We start from the raw sequence: 22,441 nt of genomic DNA, 5'->3' as shown, positions 1-22,441 counted from the left end.
CCCACAGTATCTCCAAGATATGCCTCTATATAAAAGCAATATTAGGTTTGTTAGCTGCTGTTAATAATAAATCATTAATGATGACCAAGAACAGATACATAAATTAGATGGGCTTTGGGTAATGCAAAATTGCCAAAACACTTGCTCAAACACCTCTGTCTCACACTCAGGAAAGCAGTCAGAATGATATTAAAAAGGTAAGCCGAAATGTTCCCAAAATTTGTAAAAGTTAAATCACGTTTGTCTGAAAACTTCACTTGAAAAAAACTGTACTGAAAGTTTGTTTCGTTTCACCCAAACAGCACCTGCTCCCTTCCAGGTCACCTGGAGACCCAAGATTTCATCCCTGGGGAGCGTTTTGGCAGATATTTAACCACCAGAAAGTCAGTGTCCTTCTAAGGAGAATGATATGCAAGGGAAAATGTCAGTGTCTTACTGGTTTCCATGGAATTCCTTTTAAGCTTGTCAACATGACAAGCCAGTCTTTCATATAAAATAGGACCTCTCTGAGGATAATTGTCTTTTTACAAACTCGTGATGGTTGCTTTTTGGCTCTTGCACTCCGAGGTGTTGGTGAACTAGGTAAACTAGGTATTGTACTTTAGAATTTAGTCTTCTCAGAAGTCCAAGCTAACCTTAACCCTATGATTGAGAACCAGCCTCTCTCCAAAGATGAGTCCCATGGCTATCACTGAAAAGTGTAATCAAATCCCAGAAAATAATCCTAAAATCAAGGCAGCTGGAAGAGGTTCAAACTCGAGCCAGGTGGATCCAGGACCCTAACAGCACCGACCTCACAGGGCGGTGGTTAAATTTTACTTGCAAAGCAATGCTCTGGGAACAGCGCCTGGCGTGTAAGTCCTCAACTCCCGTTAACATTTAACCAGCCCCGGGGAAGTGGGAAGGTGCTTAGGCAGGCTTAGCGGAACGGTGGACCCGGCTGATGGGCACCGAGGGCTCCCGGGAGCGAAGGCACAGCCGGCGCTGGGCGCTGTGGGTGGCGGCCGCCTAAGGAAGCATCAACGCGTTGTCAGGCAACCAGGTCTCTAAGGCACCGCAGGCGCCAGTAGCGGCCCCGCGAGTCAAGACCGCGAAACCAGGGCACCGCCCCTGCTCCCCACCCACAGGGACCCCACTCATAGGGAACCCCTAACCCAGGAGCCAGGCACTAACCCCGGCCCCACTGCGAGACCCCGAACCCATAACTCGCCTACCGGCCCTAGCCTGGTGGCCGCGAGACTTACCCCCCCCACACACACCCCCGTAGGGAACCCGGCCCACCAACCCCCGTAACCCCGACACCGCCGCCAGCCTGGCAACCGCGAGACCTCGGTCCCCGGGAGCTCCTGTCCTGGGACACCCCCTCCCGCCAGACCCTGGAGGTCCGTTCCCAGCCCGAGGCCGGCTTACTCTGGAGAGCGGGATCGCGTCCGAGGAGACGCACAGCGCTCCGGCGAGGACCTTCGCGATAGGAGGAGGTGGCGGCGACCGCCTGTCGCGGTCTCCGCCTCTCAGGCCGAACCCTCCGCCCGCCTTTGGCCAACCGCCGAGCGCGGCCCCGCCCCCACTGGGGACACGGGAGAAAGGCACGCGGCTGCGGGCGCCCCCCACCGGCCCGGAGGCCGCACAGTTGCCCGGCGGTTCGCAGGGCTCTCCCACACCTGGGCTGGGTCCGCGGCCTCCGCCTGGGGGGCTGTTAACCCGTGGGAGCCGTTTCCCAGGCTAAATCGATTCCAGCCCCTCCACACCCTCCAAGTCCCAGCTGGCCTGGGAACAGAGTCAGCAAAGCCTGGTAAGAAAAAAGGAGAGGGGTGGTGGCAGTGAGAGAAAAATGGTTCGCATACCTCTCCGGGGCATTAATTACTCTTCTCCCTGGAGTTTGGTTGACGTTTTGTCCTGGGCTTTTACTACCAATTTCAACATACTCAGTTCACCCCTATACTGAGTGGCCATATGCTACCACTAGAAAAGATATATATATATATATATATATCTCTCTTCCACGAAAAGCAGAACTAAGAGTCCTTTATCTTACCCTACTTTGTAACAGGCTTTTAAAGGCAAATTTTCTTTAACTCGAAGTTTATCAAAGCCGCAGGCGGGGTGCGAATTCGACCATTGCAATGTTTTTACTTGAACTATATGCCACACGCTATTAGGAGTGGAGTGTCCTGCACTCTGAAACTTGGTGAGAAGAAAAACTTCGAAGTAAGCAATACATTACAATCAATGTAGTAGTTACAGAAGCACCTGCAGACACTGTGGGAGGGACGATTACTGGAGAGAGGAGGAAGGAAGATCATGGCAGAGATCTCTGAGCTGTCCTTTTAAAGACTAAGAGGAGCTCCCTGGTAGGAAAGTCAGGGGCGTGCCTGTTAGCCAATGCTAACCATATATACAAAATTTCGAGGGTGACTAAAGAAAGATGAAGCTGGAGAGGTGAGCTATGACGTTATCCTCCTCCCCGCTCTTCCCCAGCAAAAATATTTCTTGAACATCTCCATGTTAGGGATAAAAGAAGGAACACAAACCTAGTGGCCTGTGATTTAGGACTCAGAATCTAGTGTGGAGTGGGGGAGTGGAGGAGGAGGAGGAAGAATACGTAAAACAAGCAAAAAATATTTAAACACTGTATTGACTGTTGGAAGAAAATGGGCTGCTGTTGAGATTAATTCGGTTTCGGGGACAGGTGGTTTCACGGAGCAAAGCTGAAAATTAAACTGTAAACGACTATAAGAACCGGACACCGGACATTCTCACAACACTAATAAGTCATAGACATGTGAACCCGTCCACGAGTGTCCGCGGCCTCGTGGGAAGAAGGCTGGAGAGACGCGCGGTGCCACACCCCCGCGAGCCCCTCTAGGGCGTGACGCCGGTGCAGCGGTTCGTCTGCAAGTAAATTAGGAAGGATGCCATGTTTATCTTTCAGCCGGCATCCAAGACTACTTACATGCCCGTTTTTCCGCAGACATCCTTAATTTTTAGTCTTTCAGCAAACCTATTTCATGTAAGGTGCCTACCCCCCCCACCCCCCACATAAATAAAAACAACAGTTTTTTCCCCTCAGCACCAGCTAAAGGATCTGCGGGGGTTAAGAAGGCGGAGGCTGAGCCTGCGCAGTACGAACCAAGGAGACCAATCCCGAGTTGGGCGTAATGTTAAGCCTGCCCTTCTTCCGGCGCGGAAGGCTGTACCATTCTCATACCTAATCATTGTTTGTCCTAATTCACACGCATAATTTTCCAAGGTAACACGAGCTTCCCTCAGCCACGAGAAGGTTCCTCTGCCTCTTAACTACTCTGTAAGTGCTGTCTAGATCGTCGCGTCCCCGCAGGCCCCCGCCACCCCTGAATGGTCTGCTCCAACCTCACCTCCGGTTCTAGGTGTCATGGCTGCCCCGAGAGGCTAGGACGAGTTTGCACCGGTTGTGCGGGGTCCAGAGCCCACGCCTGGGAAACCCAGCGAGGTAAAGTTGTGCCTTGATTGCGGAGGCGACAGCTTCTCGCGTTCCTGGAGATGGCGGCGTCCGGGAGCTGTATGGCCCAGAAAACCTGGGAATTGGCCAACAACATGCAGGAAGCCCAGAGCATCGATGAAATCTACAAATACGACAAGAAACAGCAGCAAGAAATCCTGGCGGCGAAGCCCTGGACTAAGGAGTGAGGAGGTCCCTGGCGAGACGCAGGGGAGGGAGGGGTGGCGGGAGTCTGGGAGACCCAGCGGGAGGGGGAGCTGAAGGGTTGGGGAGCTTGCTTTTTCACGAGCAGGGAGGAGAACGAATGTGCACCTGACAAATGTTGGTCTTTTATACCCGCAGTTAGAGCCTAAGCCCCTCCACTGGGGCTTTCTTCGTCTCCCCTTTCTGTTTCTTTAACATGTTTGTCTCTGGAGGATGATGGAAAAGGAAAACAAATGGTGATTTGGGGTGTCACTTCTCAACATCCCCGTTGTAATACATGCCACACACTCTACCTTGAACCCTATGTCGATATACACCTTGTTGGGACCTTAACCTGATCCCAGACTGGAGACTACAGCCGTCTTCAGGAATTGAGCCAGCCCCAGGGGCGCTATGAGCCATTTGTTAGAGTTCTGTAATTGCTGTTAGTTATTCCAGAAACACACGAGACTCTACCCAGTCTACTGTTACTCCATCGGTTCAAATACACCAGAAATTATATCGATAGAGCTAAAGGCTTTTTGCCCCTTAGCAAAACCCCTGTGTCCCTGGGAGTGGTGACTAGTTGAGGATTCTTTACTTGAGAGCAGAATTTGTTAGGAAGGGAGGTAAAAAGCGCAGTCTGTCTAATGGAGAAATAAAACGGAGAGCCGTGGTCAACAACAAAAACCATACTTCATCTGTCTCGCAGTTTTTTACAAGGCAAGCTATAACTGTCAGTATTCAAATCCAGCAACGTTTGTTGAGTACTTAATATGGGCTGAGCACTGAGCTAAAAATTTCCACGTCATTTAATCCTCATGACAACCCAGGCAAATACAGTAAGTAACTTATTTCATGGTCACAGAGGCAAAAGCTCCAAAGTGAGCAATAGTTAGACTTAAAATCAAATCTCACCACTGTCATTAATTATTTGATTGATCCTAGGAAATTTACTTATCCGTCTTCATTTTTTTATCTTTAAAATAGAAATAAGACCTATAGGTGGTGTCATGAAGATTAGATGAGGTAATATATAAAAAGGGTCTAGAATGTATGTAATAGGAGCGCACTAACTTGTGTTTTCTTGTTCCCAGTAAATGGAGGAGCCCAGACTATAATTTATGTCTTGACTCCCAAGACCAGGTCTCCATGTCTTCCATTTGTGATTGAAATCTGTGGGCAGACATCTTAAAAAGGCTTCTCGTAGACATTGACTGACCACTCTATACAGACTGGTTAGTTTGCCTGGTTGTCTGCCTGCTTCTATAGCAGGCTATGCATTTTAGGTTGATTCAGCCTATTAAATATTTGGAAACTATCATCTTGCCTCACTGCCTGATTGTGGCTCTAATTGTATTCATCTTAGCTGTCTTGGGCTACATCAGTGAGATGGCAAATGTAATTTTATTCAAGAGTAGTTTAGTCATATCCATAGATGACAAAGTCTGAAATAGTGATTATGGTAGAACTCAAGATATTAGGGCTCCATTTTTTATTTTGAGGCTGATAGCACAGAGGGAAGTTTAGTATGTGTCAGGCACTAAACTACGCTATACATTATTTCATTTAGTTTATTTCCTCCTAACAACTCTATGAAATATTTCTATTTACAGATGAGGAAACTGATGCACAGATATTAAGTGGTTTCAAGGCCAGTTAGAACTTGGCAAGGATTCAAACCCAGGTAGATAGATGTCAGAGCCCACATTCTTAACCACGAGGCCAGAGGTTAGGCCTGAGAATAGTTAGGCACAACCATCCAACTAGAATCACAGTCAGAAATTTGTTGATTCCAAAATTAATGGGGAAAAGGTCTTTTGAACTGGTCATGTAGTTACTACCTCTTTTCTGTTTGAGTAATGTATTCTAAAAAACTATTTCATGCTCTTCCCTTGCCCCAAGGGGAAATATTTGGGCCAGACTGTGACATGTTTATCATTTCCATCCCCCTGCAGAAAAACTCTGTCCTTTTCTACTTCTTTTTTCTTTCCCACATTTTACACTTTTTCCCCTTCCATCACTGTAAATTTCTTCAATACTTACTCAGTATCTTCAAACTCTTTTGAAATTGTACTTTATATAAGAAAGTTAATTACACTGTGCTTTTGTTTTGCAGTCACCACTACTTTAAGTACTGCAAGATCTCAGCATTGGCTCTACTGAAAATGGTGATGCACGCCAGATCAGGAGGCAACTTGGAAGTGATGGGCTTGATGCTGGGAAAGGTGGATGGTGAAACGATGATCATTACGGACAGTTTTGCTTTGCCTGTAGAGGGCACTGAAACCCGAGTAAATGCTCAGGCTGCTGCGTATGAGTACATGGCCGCATATATCGAAAATGCCAAGCAGGTAAAAATGTTGTTCCTTCAAGTGCAGAAACTGCAAGTTAAAGAGTCTCATGGTGACTTCCAACTTTCTAAACTTAAGGCTGTCCTCTTTAAAGTTTATATTTTAAGTTATTTTCAACAATTTCTATAAAAAATGTATATGAGATTAGCATTAATTTTTTAAAAAATAAATTCTCACACTCGAGAGAGTAGATCTTAAAAGTTCTTATCACAAGAAAAAAAATTGTTACTGTGTATGGTGATGGCTGTTAATTAACACTTATTGTGATCATTTTGTAGTATATACATATTGAATTATTACGATGTACACCTGAACTAGTATAGTGTTATGTAGCAATTATATCTCAATAAAAAAAAATTTTTTAATTCTCACACTCATTATCAGATGTATGTTTAAAACCAAAGCCTTGGTAATAACCTAAATGTTACTGAGTAGAGAACTGATTAAATAAATTATGGTACAGTCATACAATGAACTGCTAACCAGCCTTTAAAAAAAATAAAAACAAAAAAGTAGTTATATATTTACTGATATGAAACAAACCCCAGAATATTTTAAGTGCAAAAGCAAAGTGTAGAACACTGTATGTGGTATATGCTATCGTGTGTGTTTCTATTAATCTAAATATATGCAAAGAATATCTCAAGAAGATAAGTATGTAAGCAGCTGGGTATAGTGGCAACATCTGGGATGAGAAACTGGATAGTTGAGGGGAAGGAGGTAGGAAGAAGACTGAATAACGTTTGTATCTTGTTAATTTTTTGCTTTGGTATGTATTATCTATTCAAAACATCTTTTTTTTTTTTACCTGATAATATGCTAATTAGACCAGACATCCTTCGGACGACCTTCTGGATGAAGCCGGGGCTATGAGGGAAGCCCGGGTCCCGGGTGCCAGAGGGAAGCTGGTGCCAGCTGCTGGGGGAAGGAAGGCCTACTCTAGCACGAATTTCATGCATTGGGCCTCTAGTTTTACTATAATGCTATGTAAACAGACAAATAAGTTTCTCTAAGATTTAACAGGAACCTCAAGGTCCCTTTCCCTCTTCATTTGTTAGGTTGGGCGCCTTGAAAATGCAATTGGCTGGTATCATAGCCACCCTGGCTATGGCTGCTGGCTTTCTGGGATTGATGTTAGTACTCAGATGCTCAATCAGCAGTTCCAGGAGCCATTCGTAGCAGTGGTGGTAAGTATTTTTACAACCCATTTTAATTAAGTTCCTCACAAAGATTACTAAAACAAGTATACCGAGAAATAAAACTAGTAAGAGCAAGGTTCTGGTGTCAATCTGCCTAGGTTTGAATCTGAATTCTACCTCTAAGAAACTGGGATCTTGAACAAGTTACTTTCTCTCTCTGTGTCCCTTCCCCCACTCAGTAAGATGAGGGTGATCCCAGCACCTGTGTCTCAGTCGGTGTTGATTGAATTGAGTACATTAGGAATTGCTAGAGTAGCTCTTGCTATGTTTAGCGTTCTAGATGCAATACAGGCTACTATGAGGAAGGCAGAAATTATTCATCCAAAAGAAAAAAATATTTTTGAAAAAGAGAAGCAAATCTTCAAATAATATTCTTAAATAATACACTAATTATTATATCTAATTTCTTAATTAACTATGAGACATTTCTATACTTACTACATTGAACTTTTATGTTCAATGGATTTTTAGTTTGTTATTTTTTCCTGTTATTTGATTATTTTAATTAGTGTGTGTTTGTATAGTGTTATATGTAGATATATATTTCTAGGTGTATAGTGTTTAAACAAATGGAAGTATCTAATGATTTTATAATTGGCAGATATTAAATATATCCTTTTTGTAGATTGATCCAACAAGAACAATATCTGCAGGGAAAGTGAATCTTGGAGCCTTTAGGACATACCCAAAGGTAATTTTTAAAATTATAAGTCGGTGTAACTTTTTAAATTCCAAATATTTGACTTATTTTTAAAGATATGTTATGGTTAGTATCTTGTTTTGTCCTAAAACAATTTAGTATTTACAAAATAGCAGTCAACTTGTCCTTAGCACTAATTGTCCTTAACAGAAGATAATACATTTGTGCTTTATATAGTTAATTTTATTAGAAAGGCAGTCTTCATTTGTTAATAAGTGTTTGTATGCCCATGGTATCCTGACAGGCACTAGAGAAACAAGTGTGAAATACATCTATTTCCTTCCCTGCAATCTAAAATAGATATTAGCACAAGTATACATCACTAGCCCTGGCCGGTTTGGCTCGGTGGATAGAGTGTTGGCCTGTGGACTGAAAGGTCCCAGGTTTGATTCCGACCAAGGGCACATGCCCAGGTTGCAGGCTTGATCCCCAGTAGGGGGCGTGCAGGAGGCAGCCGATCAATGATTCTCATCATTGATCTTTCTATCTCTCTCTCCCTCTCCCTTCCTCTCTGAAATCAATAAAAAATATATTTTTAAAAAAATTTTTTTAAAAAGTATACATCACTAAAGGACAAAAAAAATGAATATAAGGCAAATCCAGTCTTCAGCCACCAAATGGGGTTGAGAGAGGGTATAAGCAATACACATTTTTATTACTAGAATGTTTATGTTCAATATTTGACTCCCCAAAATTAATGTTTCTGTAAATAGAAAGCTGCATCTAAAATATGTTTTTCCTCTGGTTTGCTTTTTTTTTTTTTTTTTTTTTTGCTTTTCTTTACCTTTTATTTTCTTCATTTTGTTTAGGGATATAAACCTCCTGATGAAGGCCCTTCTGAGTACCAGACTATCCCACTGAATAAAATAGAAGACTTTGGTGTACACTGCAAACAGTAAGTAATTTAAAAATGCATCTGATGCCAGAGACCTTATAAGAAACCTTAGAGATCATACAGTCCAAGCCCCTTAAAGATGACAATAAAGGTTCAGACAAAATGCATTTCATAATATCTTTTAAAATAATAGTAAGAATGTACAAATTTAGGAGAATATTTGAAATTTTATTAATAATTGTTTTAGTCACATTGTTTGTCTTTCACACAACCATAAACATTTTATCAGTGTATAAGATACTTGGTCTGTTAATGAAATTAACAGTTAAAAGAAGTTATATTCAGGACCAAGCTGACACTAGCCTGTCTGCAACCTCAAAGTACCCAGGTTCCACCTAGCAAAAATTCTTCCTACATTTCACTCCAAAAGTTAAAGAAGCCATACTAAAAACCACTGAATTGTATGCTTCTTTAAAATAGTGACTCTTACGGTATGTGAGTTACATCTCAATTTCAGAAGTGTTAAAGAAACCGAGGAGGACAGTTTTCCCCACCTTCTAAATGTATCTTGCCACCTCTCTTGCTGTCATCTTGCCCCAAGCCGTCTGGAGCCTGAACCAAAGCACTGACCTTCTCACTAGTCTTTGTCCTTCTGCCCTTCATCCCTTAAAGTTCTTTTATCCGCCCAACTAATTCTGTTAAAATCCAAGTCAAATCATGTTCTTCCTTCTCAGAATGACTTCCCTTCTCACCAAGAATACAATCCATATTCCTCACCATGGCACTCACAACCCTGTGTGGTCTGGCCCCTGCAACCTCTCTGAGCTCATCTCGCTGAACCTTTGCTCTCTCCAGTCCAGGAAGAGTGGCCTCCTTATGGTGTGTCAGACATGCCAGGCAGGCTCCTGCTCTAGGGCCTTGGCACTTGCTGTGTCCTCTGCCTGGAACATTCTTCCTTTTTTCCAGGAGGCTCACTTCAGTCACTGAGTATCTGATTAAGGGTCACCTTAACAGAGAATGTTCATGGGTCACCCTATCTAAAATAGCACCTTCCTGTCACTGTGTTCCCTTTCCTGCTTTATTTTCTTAGCACTTGACACCATCTGATATGTTTTGCTTCCTTGTTATCGACCTCATTAGAACGTGAACTTCATGAAAGTATATATATTTTCAGACATTTAAGCAAATTTTCTTTGCTATCCTTGATTATAAATTAGGAACCTTTGGAAGCAATAGTAATTCTTTTAGGTGCTTAAGGACCTGCTTTATAGTTTACTTTCCAAACAGCAGTAGGTCCTACTTAGGGGATTTGAATGGGAAGAATGGGGAATCCACAAGTCATTTTCAGTATTTTTAAAAGCCTAAAAAAAATTATACTTGACCCTCGACAGGCAGTTCATTAAGCTTATGTGCTATTGACTGGAACTAATAAACTCAATATCATGGAAAAGTATATGTCACTCTGAAATTCTGATTGATTGTTGATAACTTCTTGGGAATTTCTGAGCTCTACAGAGGGAAAAAATATAACACAAGAAAGTTTATTAAGCAGATTTTGAAACCATACCCCTGAAGAGTAAAGAAACCATGGTTACCTGATGTTCTATTGGACTAAAAACTGTAACATGACTATTTGGATATAAAATGTAATTCACTTAAATTTGGTTAAAACTTTTATATGATACTAGAGGCCTAGTGGGTTCCCTCGGCCTGGCCTGTGCCCTCTCACAATCTGGGATCCCTCAGGGGATGTCGGAGAGCTGGTTTCGGCCCAAACCCCACAGGCCAGGCCAAGGGACCCCACCGGTGCGTCCTCCCATATAGGATCTTTGGTTAATCTCTTCCCACCCTTTCCCCTCTCCCTTCCCTCTGAGATTCATCAGTCTGTTCCATGTTTCCATGCCTGTGGTTTTTGCTCCTGCGTTGAGCATCTGCCTCCTGGTGGTCAGTGCGCATTATAGTTACCGTATGGTCAGCCGGTCGATTGGTCATTTGGGCTTTTATATATATAGATGGTTGAATTTTTTTACTAAATTTGTGCTTTTGTTTCATAGATATTATGCCTTAGAAGTATCATATTTCAAGTCCTCCTTGGATCGCAAATTGCTTGAGCTTTTATGGAATAAATACTGGGTGAATACGCTGAGTTCCTCTAGCTTGCTTACAGTAAGTACTATAATTTCAAGGGATGGGTTTGAATTTTATCTAGGCTACATAAGATGCTTAATATCTGAAACTCTTTTTCATGGAGTAGCTACACCTGACTTGGCCAAGACAGCAGTGCTGGGGTCAGATTCTGCATGACCAGAGTTGGATTAGGATAATAGTCCAAGCAAAGGTCTGTGTCGTGTACTATTAAGACCAAGTGTAAATGGCAAATACAGTACCCAGATGAGGGTCAGATCTGCCCCTACCTTAAAGAGACATAGAGAAAAAGACAAATACTGTTTTTTTATTGGGTATTTCAGGTAGGACTCAAGTTACAAGTGACAGAAGACCCAGCCAAACTAGCTTAAACAAAAAAGAGAATCATGTGAGCTGCAAAGTTAAGGAGTAAGGAATAGTTTAGCTTCAGCTAAGTTTGCATTCAAACAATATTATGAGATCTTGGTCCTTCTTTTTCAGCTTTGATTTCATGTCATTTTGCTTCAGTTTCAGGCTTCATGTGAAAGCAAGATGGCAGCATTAGCCTCAGACCTCCTAGCCTCTCAGTTTTACGTTAAAAAGAGAAGATCAAGATTCACACACACACTTCCACTCCCTCCTCTCTCTCCCTATCTCCCTCTGTCTGTCTCTCTCCCTCTCTCCCCCAGGGCTTTGTGTCTGGGCTTTGCTTAAGTCACATGTCCATGTGACAGATCTGGGCCAGTGCAAGTGATTTACTAGTGGGCTGGGGTAGAAGAAACTGGGGTAGGAGCACATGGACTAAGAATGGGGAAAGGGTTGTCCCAGAGGAAATCAGAATATCATTACCTTAAAGCAGCAGATGTTAGGCAAAAAAGTTGCTGAATATTTTTCAATATTATCATTAAAACCTAATATACTTCGAAGGATATTTATTTCTTTTTTCCCAAATATATTTTTATTGATTTTTAGAGAGGAAGAGAAGGATAGAGAGATAGAAACATCAATGATGAGAGAGAATCATTGATCGGCTGCCTCCTGCACACCCCACACTGGGGATCGAGCCTGTAACCCAGGCACATGCCCTTGGCCGGAATCGAACCTGAGACCCTTTAGTCCGCAGGCCGACGCTCCATCCACTGAGCCAAACCGGCTAGGGCGAGGATATTTATTTAACAAGTGTCTGTCTATGCTATCTATAGCTTAGCCAGGAACAGTTTGTTTTTTGTTTTATTTTGTTTTTTACTTAAAGAAAAAAAAGATGGCCACTTCCTATAGTACAATTTAGCATAACATTTAAAACCACAAAATTTGGAATAAAATTAACTCAGTTCAAACAACTCTGCCACTTTAGCCATGGCTGCCCTTCAGAAAGTTATTTAATGTGACTGAGCCTTTCTTGTGTTCAATGATCTTAGTACCCACATCATTAAGTACATTGAGAATTAATTAAATTCTTTATATAAAGCAGTTAGCAAAGTGCCTGGCATATAATAAAGCCTCAATGAGTTTTTTTGTTGTTGTTATTTGGTTCATTGTATTCAGGGGGAAAGACCCCACTTGAGCATATTTACTATTACATGAACACGATTCTGGCAAGTTTTCTGTTCTTATTTTTTATCCTCAACAGTCAGAAGTAGCATATTAGAAGGAGAATTACCATAACAGCAAACTTTTATTAAGAGCTAACGCTGCTAAATGCTTTATATGTGTTGTTTCCTTAGAAGCACGTGTACTCATAGCAGCCTGAACCTTTGTATAAAGGCAAACTTACTTATTCAATCTTTGGCTGTCCCTGTATTACAGCACTGTATATATTGAGGGCATTAATAATCAAGAAAAGGTTAAATTATATTTCTTCCTTCCTTGTAGTTTTATATATAGTACATTGCAGCATTTTAAGAAAAAAACATATAAATATATGTTCAACTCATCTATTTCCCCAGCTAAAGCATGTAATCTAAAAACTACCAGAAAAAATAATTTTCTGATTTAAGAAAGTAATCCTCTATGAAATTATTCTCTGTGTGTCTGAAATGTAATTGATGTCATTTTATTTCATTTTAATACTATAACTGTTTTTGCCTTCCTACATTTTCATGGCTTGAACTAATCTTCCAAATATGAAGTGATCTATAAACTTGAGGGTTTTCTCCAAACTTGAGGCAGGGGACAGTGGTAATGGTGATGGTGTCCTAAACCATTTAAGTCCAGACAAAGTAAATTGCTTCCTTAAAAATATAAGTATGTAAAATTGAAGTACTGGTAGCATTTTAAAGGGCCTTCTGTAGTAACTATGGTGGCAGCAAATAACTTTTCATGTTTGGTGATTGAACTGTGTTTTCTGTACACTGTCTTGTACACTGAGCAAACAGGATAACACACTAACTGCTGCCAGGTTTATTAAATTTTCATGCTCTTCTATTGAAAATATAGGAAAGAAATGGACTATATACTTCTTCACTCATCTTCATGAAATTTTGTTTTTTATTTTAGACAATTTTTCTAAAAGATGTCCCATAAAAATCTTTAAAAATATTTCAGTTATGGATATATATATATATATATATATATATATATATATATAAATTTTTTTCTTTTAGAAAAGTGAAATTGGACAAAATGGTTTATACAGGGGTGGGCAAAGCAAGGTAGGTTTACGGTTGTGAAAACACAAAACAGAGTTTATTTGTTATTGTTATAATCATAACCTGCAATTCTTTTTTTTTTTTAACATATTTTTTAACATATTTTTATTGATTTCAGAGAGGAAGGGAGAGGGGAAAGAGAGAGAGAGATCGACATCAATGATAAGAGACATCATTGATCGGCTGCCTCCTGCACGTCCCCACTGGGGATTGAGCCCGCAACCCAGGCATGTGTCCTTGACCGGAATCAAACCCGGGACCCTTCAGTCCATAGGCTGACACTCTATCCACCGAGTCAAACCGGCTGGGGCATAACCTGCAATTCTTTTTCCATATGAACAATTGTAAACCTACTTTGCCCCACCCTGTATATATTCCAGCTTACCAAATATAGCTGTGCATTGTGAGAATATAGCAATACTCTAAAACAGCGGTCGCCAACCGGTGTGGTCCACAGACCACTGGTGATCCATGAAGTCCGAAAGGTTGGCGACCACTGGTTTAAGAAAACCTTTGGAGCAGTGGTCGCCAACCGCTGGTCCGTGGACCACTGGTGGTCCGAGAGGTCTGAAAGGTTGGCGAGCACTGCTTTAAAATATAACTGGTTAGAGCGAGGTGGAGGGATTATATGTGTTTCTTGTCTTCTTTATATTGCTCTACATTTTCCAAATTTTCTGCAAAGCCATTAATTTTATAATCAGGAAAACTAGAATAATGTTATTTTTTAAATATTGTCATAATCCTAATTCTAGAAGTTCAACAAGAACAAATAACAAAATTAGCTAACAGTTATTAAGGCTTGGCCAGGTACCATAGACCATCCTAAGATCTTTATATATGTTACTGAATTTAATCTTCACAATAGCCTTAAGTTCGAAATTAACACCTTCTTCCCCCATTTTCAGAAGAAGACTTAAAGGCATAGAAAAGTAAAGGCACTCTCTCTAGACCTCCCAACTAATCTGCAGCAGAACCAGAACCCGGGCTCAGATCTGTGAAAGCCTCTTATTATAACAAATAATTCACTGACTATCCACTTAGATTTTCATAGTGGAATTGTTTGTTTGTTTGTTTGTTTGTTTGTTTTAGTTTTTGTTTCGCTAGCGAAGATTTATTTGGGCAAGCAAAGAGAAAGTACACTCGAAGAGAAACTTCCAGCGGGCTGCTCAGAGAGCTGCCTCATAGTGGAATTCTTTGTAAATGAAATGTTCTATATTGAAGAAAATTATTTTACGTTAAAATTATCTAATGGTAGACTTGTATTATACACTGAAACAATATCATTTTCCCCACAGAATGCAGACTATACCACCGGCCAGGTCTTCGATTTATCTGAGAAATTAGAACAGTCAGAAGCTCAGCTGGGACGAGGGAGTTTCATGTTGGGTTTAGAAACACACGACCGAAAGTCAGAAGACAAACTTGCCAAAGCTACTCGAGACAGGTAAAAGCAAATCTATTCCTGCCCCTCTTTTTGTTTCCAGATTTGCAAATAATAATAGGATTCAAATTCCTTATGGTTTAACTTACTTATAACTTAGAATTACTTACTGAATTTTTTTTTTAATGAAGCATCTGTGCTGATGTTTTCTCTATAGTTCATTGTGAGATTTCTTTCTTTTTTTTAATATATTTTTATTGATTTCAGAGAGGAAGGGAGAGGGAGAGAGAGAAACATCAATGAAGAGAGAGAATCATTGATCAGCTGCCTTTTGCACACCCCCTACTGGGGATAGAGCCTGCAACCTGGGCATATGCCCATGACCGGAATCGAACCCAGGACCCTTCAGTCCACAGGCCAACACTGTATCCACTGATCCAAACCAGCTAGGGCCAATCATTAAATCTTTAAAAAAAAAAGCTTTTGCAGAAGTCTGTCCTAATCCATTCTAACCTAATTATTTTCTAGGAATTAAAGTAAGATTTATTAAATTCCAATTTTTTATAAAGTTTTAAACAGTAGCACAGTAATGATTACATCTCCCTTGTTATTCTTCTGAAATAATCTTTTGTTTAGTATCCCAAATTTCACTACCAAGATTTGTTAGAAACAAACTTGGGATATGTTCCCTGATAAGTTAGGAAATAATTATTTGGCGCTGCAGATGCATACAAGATTGGAACTACCTAAATAATATTTATTTTCACAAAATTTTGAGTTTTAATATGATAATTAGGGGCAGAAAGGAAGGGCAAAGCATGTTGACATCTGTATAAACCGAAACCTTGGTGTCCCATTTTAAGAAAAACTGGGTATTTGGGTGTAAAGGATAAGGGAGAAGGGAAGACAATGTGTATTAGGAGAAGAAGCCCCTTTGGGTTAGAATTACCTCATTCCTTTCTTTTCCATGGGTTTTCAGATAGATAGAGCTAATAGCCTGGAAAAGAATTACATTTTCCTTTGACATTAGGTCTCAGTTTTGGTATTTGCTCTAAGTGTATTTTCCTCATCATTCCTTTCTATAAGTCTGTGATTTGTAATTTTAACTACATTTACATCTCAATTTCTTATGAAGCAAAAATTTCATCATGGGAAAGCCTTTAATTACATAAAAAGGAAAGTAGAAAGGACAAAAGTAGATGTATAAAAGTAGAGAGTTTTCCTGTTTTAGGTAACTTTCTAAAAAATTGCATCTCTTCTGAATATTGGTGGATTGTTATAGTTTGCAGGAGGGTAATTGCTTTTTATTTTTTACTATGGGCCCGATGCACGGAATTCGTGCAAGAGTAGGCCTTTGCAGCCGCAGCTAGGGTTAGAGTTATGGTTACAGTTACAGTTAGGGTTAGGGTTAGGTGGCTGCCTCAACCCCTCCCTCACAGCTGCGGCAGCTGCCTTGATAGATCCCTCCCTCCCTCCCTCCCTCGCAGCCATGGTGGCTACAGCCCTGGCCTCGTCTGGTCTAATTAGCATATTACGCTTTTATTATTATAGATCAATTCTAAAACCTGAGTCCTTTACCCACTGAACTAACTGACTTTTAATTCTTTGAAGGATGTTTGTGTTTATTTTAGGAAAAAAGCATAGGATTCTTTAAAATCATTTTTTAAATTATTCTAATAAATGACAAGGAAAGGAATAATAGAGTGTAATGTAATATTGGAATCAATATAATTATGAATTATATACAAGTTAGTCACCTTCTAAAACAAAACTTTTCCTAAAGCTGCTGACACATAACAAAATTAACTGTTACAAATTCTATCAAATTTCACTTTGTTATTCCTTGTGAAGGTGCTCATAAGTAGTGAGATGGTCAAAAGACATGCAGGAGGCTAAAAATAACAAGAGTAAACTATAAATTGGTATGTTTGAGGGAGTCTGAATAGGACTGAAAATCATCATTGGGGGTTCAGCAATAGAAAGGAGGGGGCTTGTATAGTTGAACCACTTCTCAGGTCTTGTGACATTATGTAATGTGTTCTTTCTTTCCAGTTGTAAAACGACCATAGAAGCTATCCATGGATTGATGTCTCAGGTTATTAAGGATAAACTGTTTAATCAAATTAACGTCTCTTAAACAATCACTAAGTAGTACTTTTGCCTGAAAGCCAGTGTGAGAAAAATACTCAAGTAACACTTTAAAAACAGTTACCAAAAATCTGATTAGAAGTATAAGGTGCTCTGAAGTGTCCTAAATATATTAACATCCTGTAATAAAAGTCCTTAAAATGAAATTGTTCTTTCATTGTTTTGTGGGAGGGGTTACAATATCTTTCTAGTATCCTTTAATATCCTAGAATTGAGGAAAAGAAATATTAGAATCTTTCTTTTTTTAGTATGCTTTTATTTATTTTTAGAGAGAGAGAAACATAAATCGGGTACCTCCCAGACACACCCCAACCCGGGATTAAACCCGCAACCTGGATATGTGCCCTGACTGGAATCAAACCCACGACCTTGCAGTGCATGGGACAACACTCAACCAACTGAGCCACACCAGCCAGGGCAGAAACTTTCTATTTTTTAAGAGTGTTGCCTTTCTAAATTAGTCAAAGAATTTCAGCATTTCACTTGCCATACTGATTATCGGAGCTACTTCTCAATTTGCCTGTATATTAAGTCCTTACTGAAGGTCCTTAGAACTACAGGGAAACCAATTTTACCATAGGATAATTGATATAAACAAGAGTTAAGTTCATAGAGCATATCTCATCAACATTATAATGAAATAGCTTTGAATAAAGCAGTGTTATTTGAGGACCTCCTTTTGATAGCCCACTAGTAAAAACATAATTTAATACGGTGTTTTTTTGTGTTCCTATGAAACATTAACCAAGTCACACCATAAATGATTTTCAGGAAAATCAAATAACTTATTTGAGACAGAGTCTAGCACAGGATATATAGTCTTACAAAAACTCACCAAGTGCCTTTACTGAACCAGGCCCAGTTTTACTCTGGAGATATTCTGAGCAAGAGAGACATGACCACTGTCCTTGCAGAACTTAGTTAGCAAGAACCAAAGCATGTTGCTATGAAAGGAGAAATAAAGTGAGCTGGGAAACGAGAAAAACACTTACCCCAGAGTGGAGTTACCCAGGTAAGCTTCCTGAAGAAAGTGCCTGACATTAGGCTGGAATTAATGTCAAGTAGAATGTGGGGAGTGGCAAGATGACTTGAATAGATAAGATGAAGGTAGACACTTGCAGGAGCCTTTTGGATCATCCTAACGGCAATGGGGAATTAAAGTGTCTTAAACAGCAGAAATGTTGAAGTGTTTGATTAAGGTTTCTAAGTGCATTCTATTAAGAGATTTGGGGGTGATGGCTGGGTGAAAGCAGATGAGATGACCTGTGGCAAATAAAGAGTGAGCAGAAGACCCAAGACAAATCAAGGAAACATCAAATTTTAAAATGGCAGAGGAAGAAGAGGTCACTGAATGAAGCACAGAAGTAAAACTTTCAGAATTTGCCTTCACATGCTGCCAAGAAGTCAAGGAAAGCAAAGCCTAAAAGTTTCCCATTAGATTTAGCAATGAGATGGTCTTTGGCAAGCTGAGGAAGCCAGGTACCATTAGTAACCAAATACTTTCTCAGTTAATGATACATAAGCGTCTTGGTCTCATTTTATATCCCTTTAAGTAAAAGCAGGCACCCCAGTTTCAGATAGCTCAAGCTAACCTCCATTTCTGTGCCCTTTTAAAAAAGTCTGGTTGCCCCCAACAAGCAGCCAAAATCTATATTTACTGCCACAGCCTTCAGCGACACCATACCGAGTCACTCAGGAACACTCACAAGCTTGTTGAGGTTTCTCTGACAGACATGATTGAATAGTTAAGGTTCTGACATGAAAGAGGAGTAATTGAAGTCACTGTGAAACATATTGGCATTTTTCATGCCAAGACTAGAATATAATTATCCATATTTAATTTGACATTTGTAACCTAATCAATTAAGATTTCTTGGTGTGAAAACAAAGGAGACATCTATAATACTTTCAACAATAAAGATTTAAGAAATTTTTAAAGACATCTGGTGTGATGGAAAATGCATATAACAACAAAAGTAACACAACCAGTTGCTTAAACAATAAGAATTTTTTTTTAATATATTTTATTGATTTTTTACAGAGAGGAAGGGAGAGAGAGTTAGAAACATTGATGAGAGAGAAACATCACACCCCCTACTGGGGATGTGCCCGCAACCAAGGTACATGCCCTTGACCGGAATCGAACCTGGGACCTTTCAGTCTGCAGGCCGACGCTCTTATCCACTGAGCCAAACCGGTTAGGACAACAATAAGAATTTTTGGCTCACCTAACTCCAGTGTCCAGAATCAAATTTGGCTTAGGCACAGTTGGATTAGTTTTCCTGTTATGATTCTCAGCTCTGCCCTACACATGTTGACTAAACCTAAAGCAGATTCTGCCAAACTGGCTGCCTACCACACCATGCAGTGAGGGGGACATAGCTGCTCATGATTGTCCAAATAAGGTTCCCACTTCACTCTGAGTAGTCCGTAATGAGCCCATCCCTGGGATTATATATAGTGACTGCATTAGACCAATTGAGGGCCACCCCTGGAGCTGGGAGTAGGGTCAATAACCAAATAACTACTACACATTGAGAAACATTACATGGATATTACAGAGACATCAATGTACCTCTACTCATTGGCTCAGCCCATGCAAAAATAGCAGAAAGGAGCATTGCATTTTTTTTATTTTTTTTTAGAGAGAGAGGGAGAGAGGATCATCAATCAGCTGCCTCCTGCATGCCCCCTACTGGGGATTGAGCCTGCAACCCAAGCATGTACCCTGATGGAATCAATGGGCAACCTTCAGTGCACGGGAAGTGGCTCAAATAACTGAGCCACACAGGCCAGGGCACATTTGCATTGTATTGTAAATGTAACTACTTTATTAAAAAGCAAGATCCTTTACAAGTAATTTTAAAGTATCTCTAAATTTTAATGTATTGTTAAGATCACTTTTGGTATAAGTGCTCCAATTATTGAGATTTTAGGAAATCAAGCTTCAATTTGCAGCCATTATTCAGAAACTAATGAATTGGGGTTACCTTTCCCTGCAAAGTATTATCTTACAGCCTTGAGCTATTCAGGAGCTGAATGGGCCATTTTCTAAGCGAAGTCTGTTTTTTGTTCACTTTCAACTTGTTTCAGAGATAATTTCTCAAGCTCCTTGGTGATAATATACAGGAAATGTCAATCGTTATCAAAAACTTAATCCCAATGTCCGTGTAATAAAACTGGAGCCAGAAACATGGGCTGGAGAAGAAATGGAGAGAGAAATCAGTTGCAAACAATTCAACATTAACTTATTTATATTGTTGAAAATGGATGCATTTAGTACCATTTTTAGGTTACATGAGCACTTCATTCTACATGTTTTATTTATTGGTTAACAAGAAAACACCACACAAGTTGTTACTTTTAAATGAGTAGTACTACCAAAAACAAAAGGCCAACAGAAAGAGGATCTGTTTGTGCTCCATTGTTTCTGAATATGGATAATAAGCTCTGAAACTAAACATCACACACTCCACTTGAGGGATGCAGTCTGAAGATTGTTGTCATAAATTAGTATGACTACCTAGTTAGTATTCAGGATTTTGAAAAATCACTGCATTGCACAATAGAATAATAAACTACCCAATAGTGCAGCCACTTGAAAATAAACACAGAGGGGCATGGTAACTTTACAATGAATCAGAGAAACTGTTTGGGAGTTGGAGTGCTACATACTGCAGAGGCTCAGAGTTTCCAAAAACTTCTGTGAGTGATGAGGTACAGATGCATAAGTCAAGCATGCAGAGAAGACTTCATTTATATTGCTAAGTCTGCACTGTATCCACATGTAGCTGAATAAACTGAACTGAACACAGACTGTTGAGTTCCAAGGTTTCTTTCTATATTTCTGGATTGTTTTAACTATGAATTCCAAAGACACATGCATTGTTGAGCAATGTGGGTGGGGCGGGGGGGAGGTTTCCGTTCTGGGAGGGTGGTTTTTGAAGATAGGAAAATATACTACACAGAATGATGGCTCTTATTTTTTACTCATCCTTATGGTATAAGTAAAAGATGATTATGTTAAAATTATGGTGAGGTAATTATTTCATTCACTGCCTAATGATTGAAATGGCTATGTCATGGTGTTTGCAAAATATTAGTTAGAAAATTGAAAATCTGTGTGTTCTCTTGTTTTGGCCTATTTTCAACACAAGTTCCCACAGCAAATAAATTTATCTTTTTGGGACCAAAATACTAGTTTAAGGACTTCAAATAACTTCTTCTGAGGTAATCAGTCTGTAAGTTTCTAAAGGTTACTAAACCTTTTACCCAACTATTAGTGAAATTAATACCATTCATCTTTGCAAATATCAAGTTATGATCTTATTTTAGAAAACTAATTAACACAAAACTCAAAATTATATCAAGTTATGATCTTATTTTAGAAAACTAATTAACACAAAACTCAGGTCAACTGAAACCAGACTGGCATACTTAAACTTTTGATCTCAGAAGTCAGAATATTACAAAATGAAATAAGGAACTCTGTCATTTCAGATCAATTTGGGGAGGAAACAGCTAAAATCATAACTTGATAACTAACACCAATGATTAATTGCTTTTTCAACATGTGGATTATCTTGGTGCCAAAAATTATGGAACAATTGCCTAACAAACTGGAGAGTCCCTGATGTCAGTACTCATATTTTCTTTGGATTATGCTAAGCAATTATGCTAAACTTTCTAATGACTGAGTAAAATGGTATTGTGCCTTGGGGCACATTTTGATGAACTACAGGTGTACTTTTTATAACCTAAGAGGCATATGCAAAAAGAAGTATATTGTCTAGAATAGAGCTCTGTGACCATTATGCTAGACTTTAGAGGATTACAAATATCTATCACATAACTATGAATATGTTTGCCATTAATAGTCATTACTTTAAGCTACTTCCTGAAAAATTAATTGGGATAAGTGCATCTCCAAATACATGTTTAATTTAAATGATTTATTTTTGTTCCTAGAATTTGCTACTTTATATTCTATCCTCATATTCAATTTAATTCATAATTGTTATTATTGTGATATTAAATAGGTCCCTTAAAACATATATGAGTTTAGCTTTAATCTTTTACTTCAATTGCTATGTGATCCATCTATCATTTCTTGCATGTGTTTCCAGGATACTTGAGACTATTACCTGAAGATTCTGAGCTTAAATAAAGTAACAAAAATTACACCAAAAAAGAAATTAACTTATGTTCTTATATATGAGGACACACCATATTGAGTAATTACAACCATCTGAAATGTTCTATAGCTTGAGATGTTAACTTGATATGACCACTGATGTCAGAATTACACATGAATACTACTTTTTAAAGGAGGTTATTTTCAAACTTTCTAACTAGTCTTAATAGTTAAGGTAAAATATGTTATCACTTAAA

General features: G+C 39.5%; 2 protein-coding genes across 4 annotated transcripts in view; one reads left to right on the top strand and one right to left on the bottom strand.

Moving 5' to 3' along the window:
* The window catches only part of CSPP1 (centrosome and spindle pole associated protein 1), a 114,067-nt gene extending 112,492 nt beyond the window's left edge, over positions 1-1,575 (bottom strand). Inside the window, 1 exon segment of the mRNA XM_080646347.1 lies at positions 1,411-1,575. The gene's annotated coding sequence lies outside the window, so the exon portion shown is untranslated.
* Positions 1,576-1,626: 51 nt separating this feature from the next.
* Positions 1,627-17,192, top strand: COPS5 (COP9 signalosome subunit 5). Of its 3 annotated transcripts, none has more exons than XM_080646338.1 (9): positions 1,627-1,792; positions 3,387-3,662; positions 5,781-6,015; positions 7,074-7,202; positions 7,840-7,905; positions 8,724-8,809; positions 10,804-10,915; positions 14,817-14,965; positions 16,955-17,192. In XM_080646338.1, the coding sequence occupies exons 2-9, from the start codon at positions 3,520-3,522 to the stop codon at positions 17,037-17,039; spliced, it is 1,005 nt and encodes a 334-aa protein (XP_080502464.1). In that variant the 5' UTR covers positions 1,627-1,792; positions 3,387-3,519; the 3' UTR covers positions 17,040-17,192. The 3 variants fall into 3 exon arrangements, with proteins under 3 accessions (XP_080502464.1, XP_080502463.1, XP_080502465.1); XM_080646337.1 differs by lacking the exon at positions 1,627-1,792 and adding an exon at positions 3,181-3,304; XM_080646339.1 differs by lacking the exon at positions 1,627-1,792 and having other exon boundaries at positions 3,181-3,670.
* The last annotated feature ends 5,249 nt before the right edge of the window (positions 17,193-22,441 follow it).

This window comes from Plecotus auritus (assembly GCF_963455305.1).
Source record: "Plecotus auritus genome assembly, chromosome: 11".
NCBI lineage: Eukaryota > Metazoa > Chordata > Mammalia > Chiroptera > Vespertilionidae > Plecotus > Plecotus auritus.
This window is presented reverse-complemented; position numbering and strand designations above follow the sequence as displayed.

Bases quoted from the DNA above. Each gene is read 5' to 3' on its own strand.
- COPS5 (XM_080646338.1), top strand. From the start codon at position 3,520: ATGGCGGCGTCCGGGAGCTGTATGGCCCAGAAAACCTGGGAATTGGCC. The intron at 7,906-8,723 runs GTAATTTTTAAA...CATTTTGTTTAG, and splicing joins CCTTTAGGACATACCCAAAG to GGATATAAACCTCCTGATGA. The intron at 14,966-16,954 runs GTAAAAGCAAAT...CTTTCTTTCCAG, and splicing joins GCCAAAGCTACTCGAGACAG to TTGTAAAACGACCATAGAAG.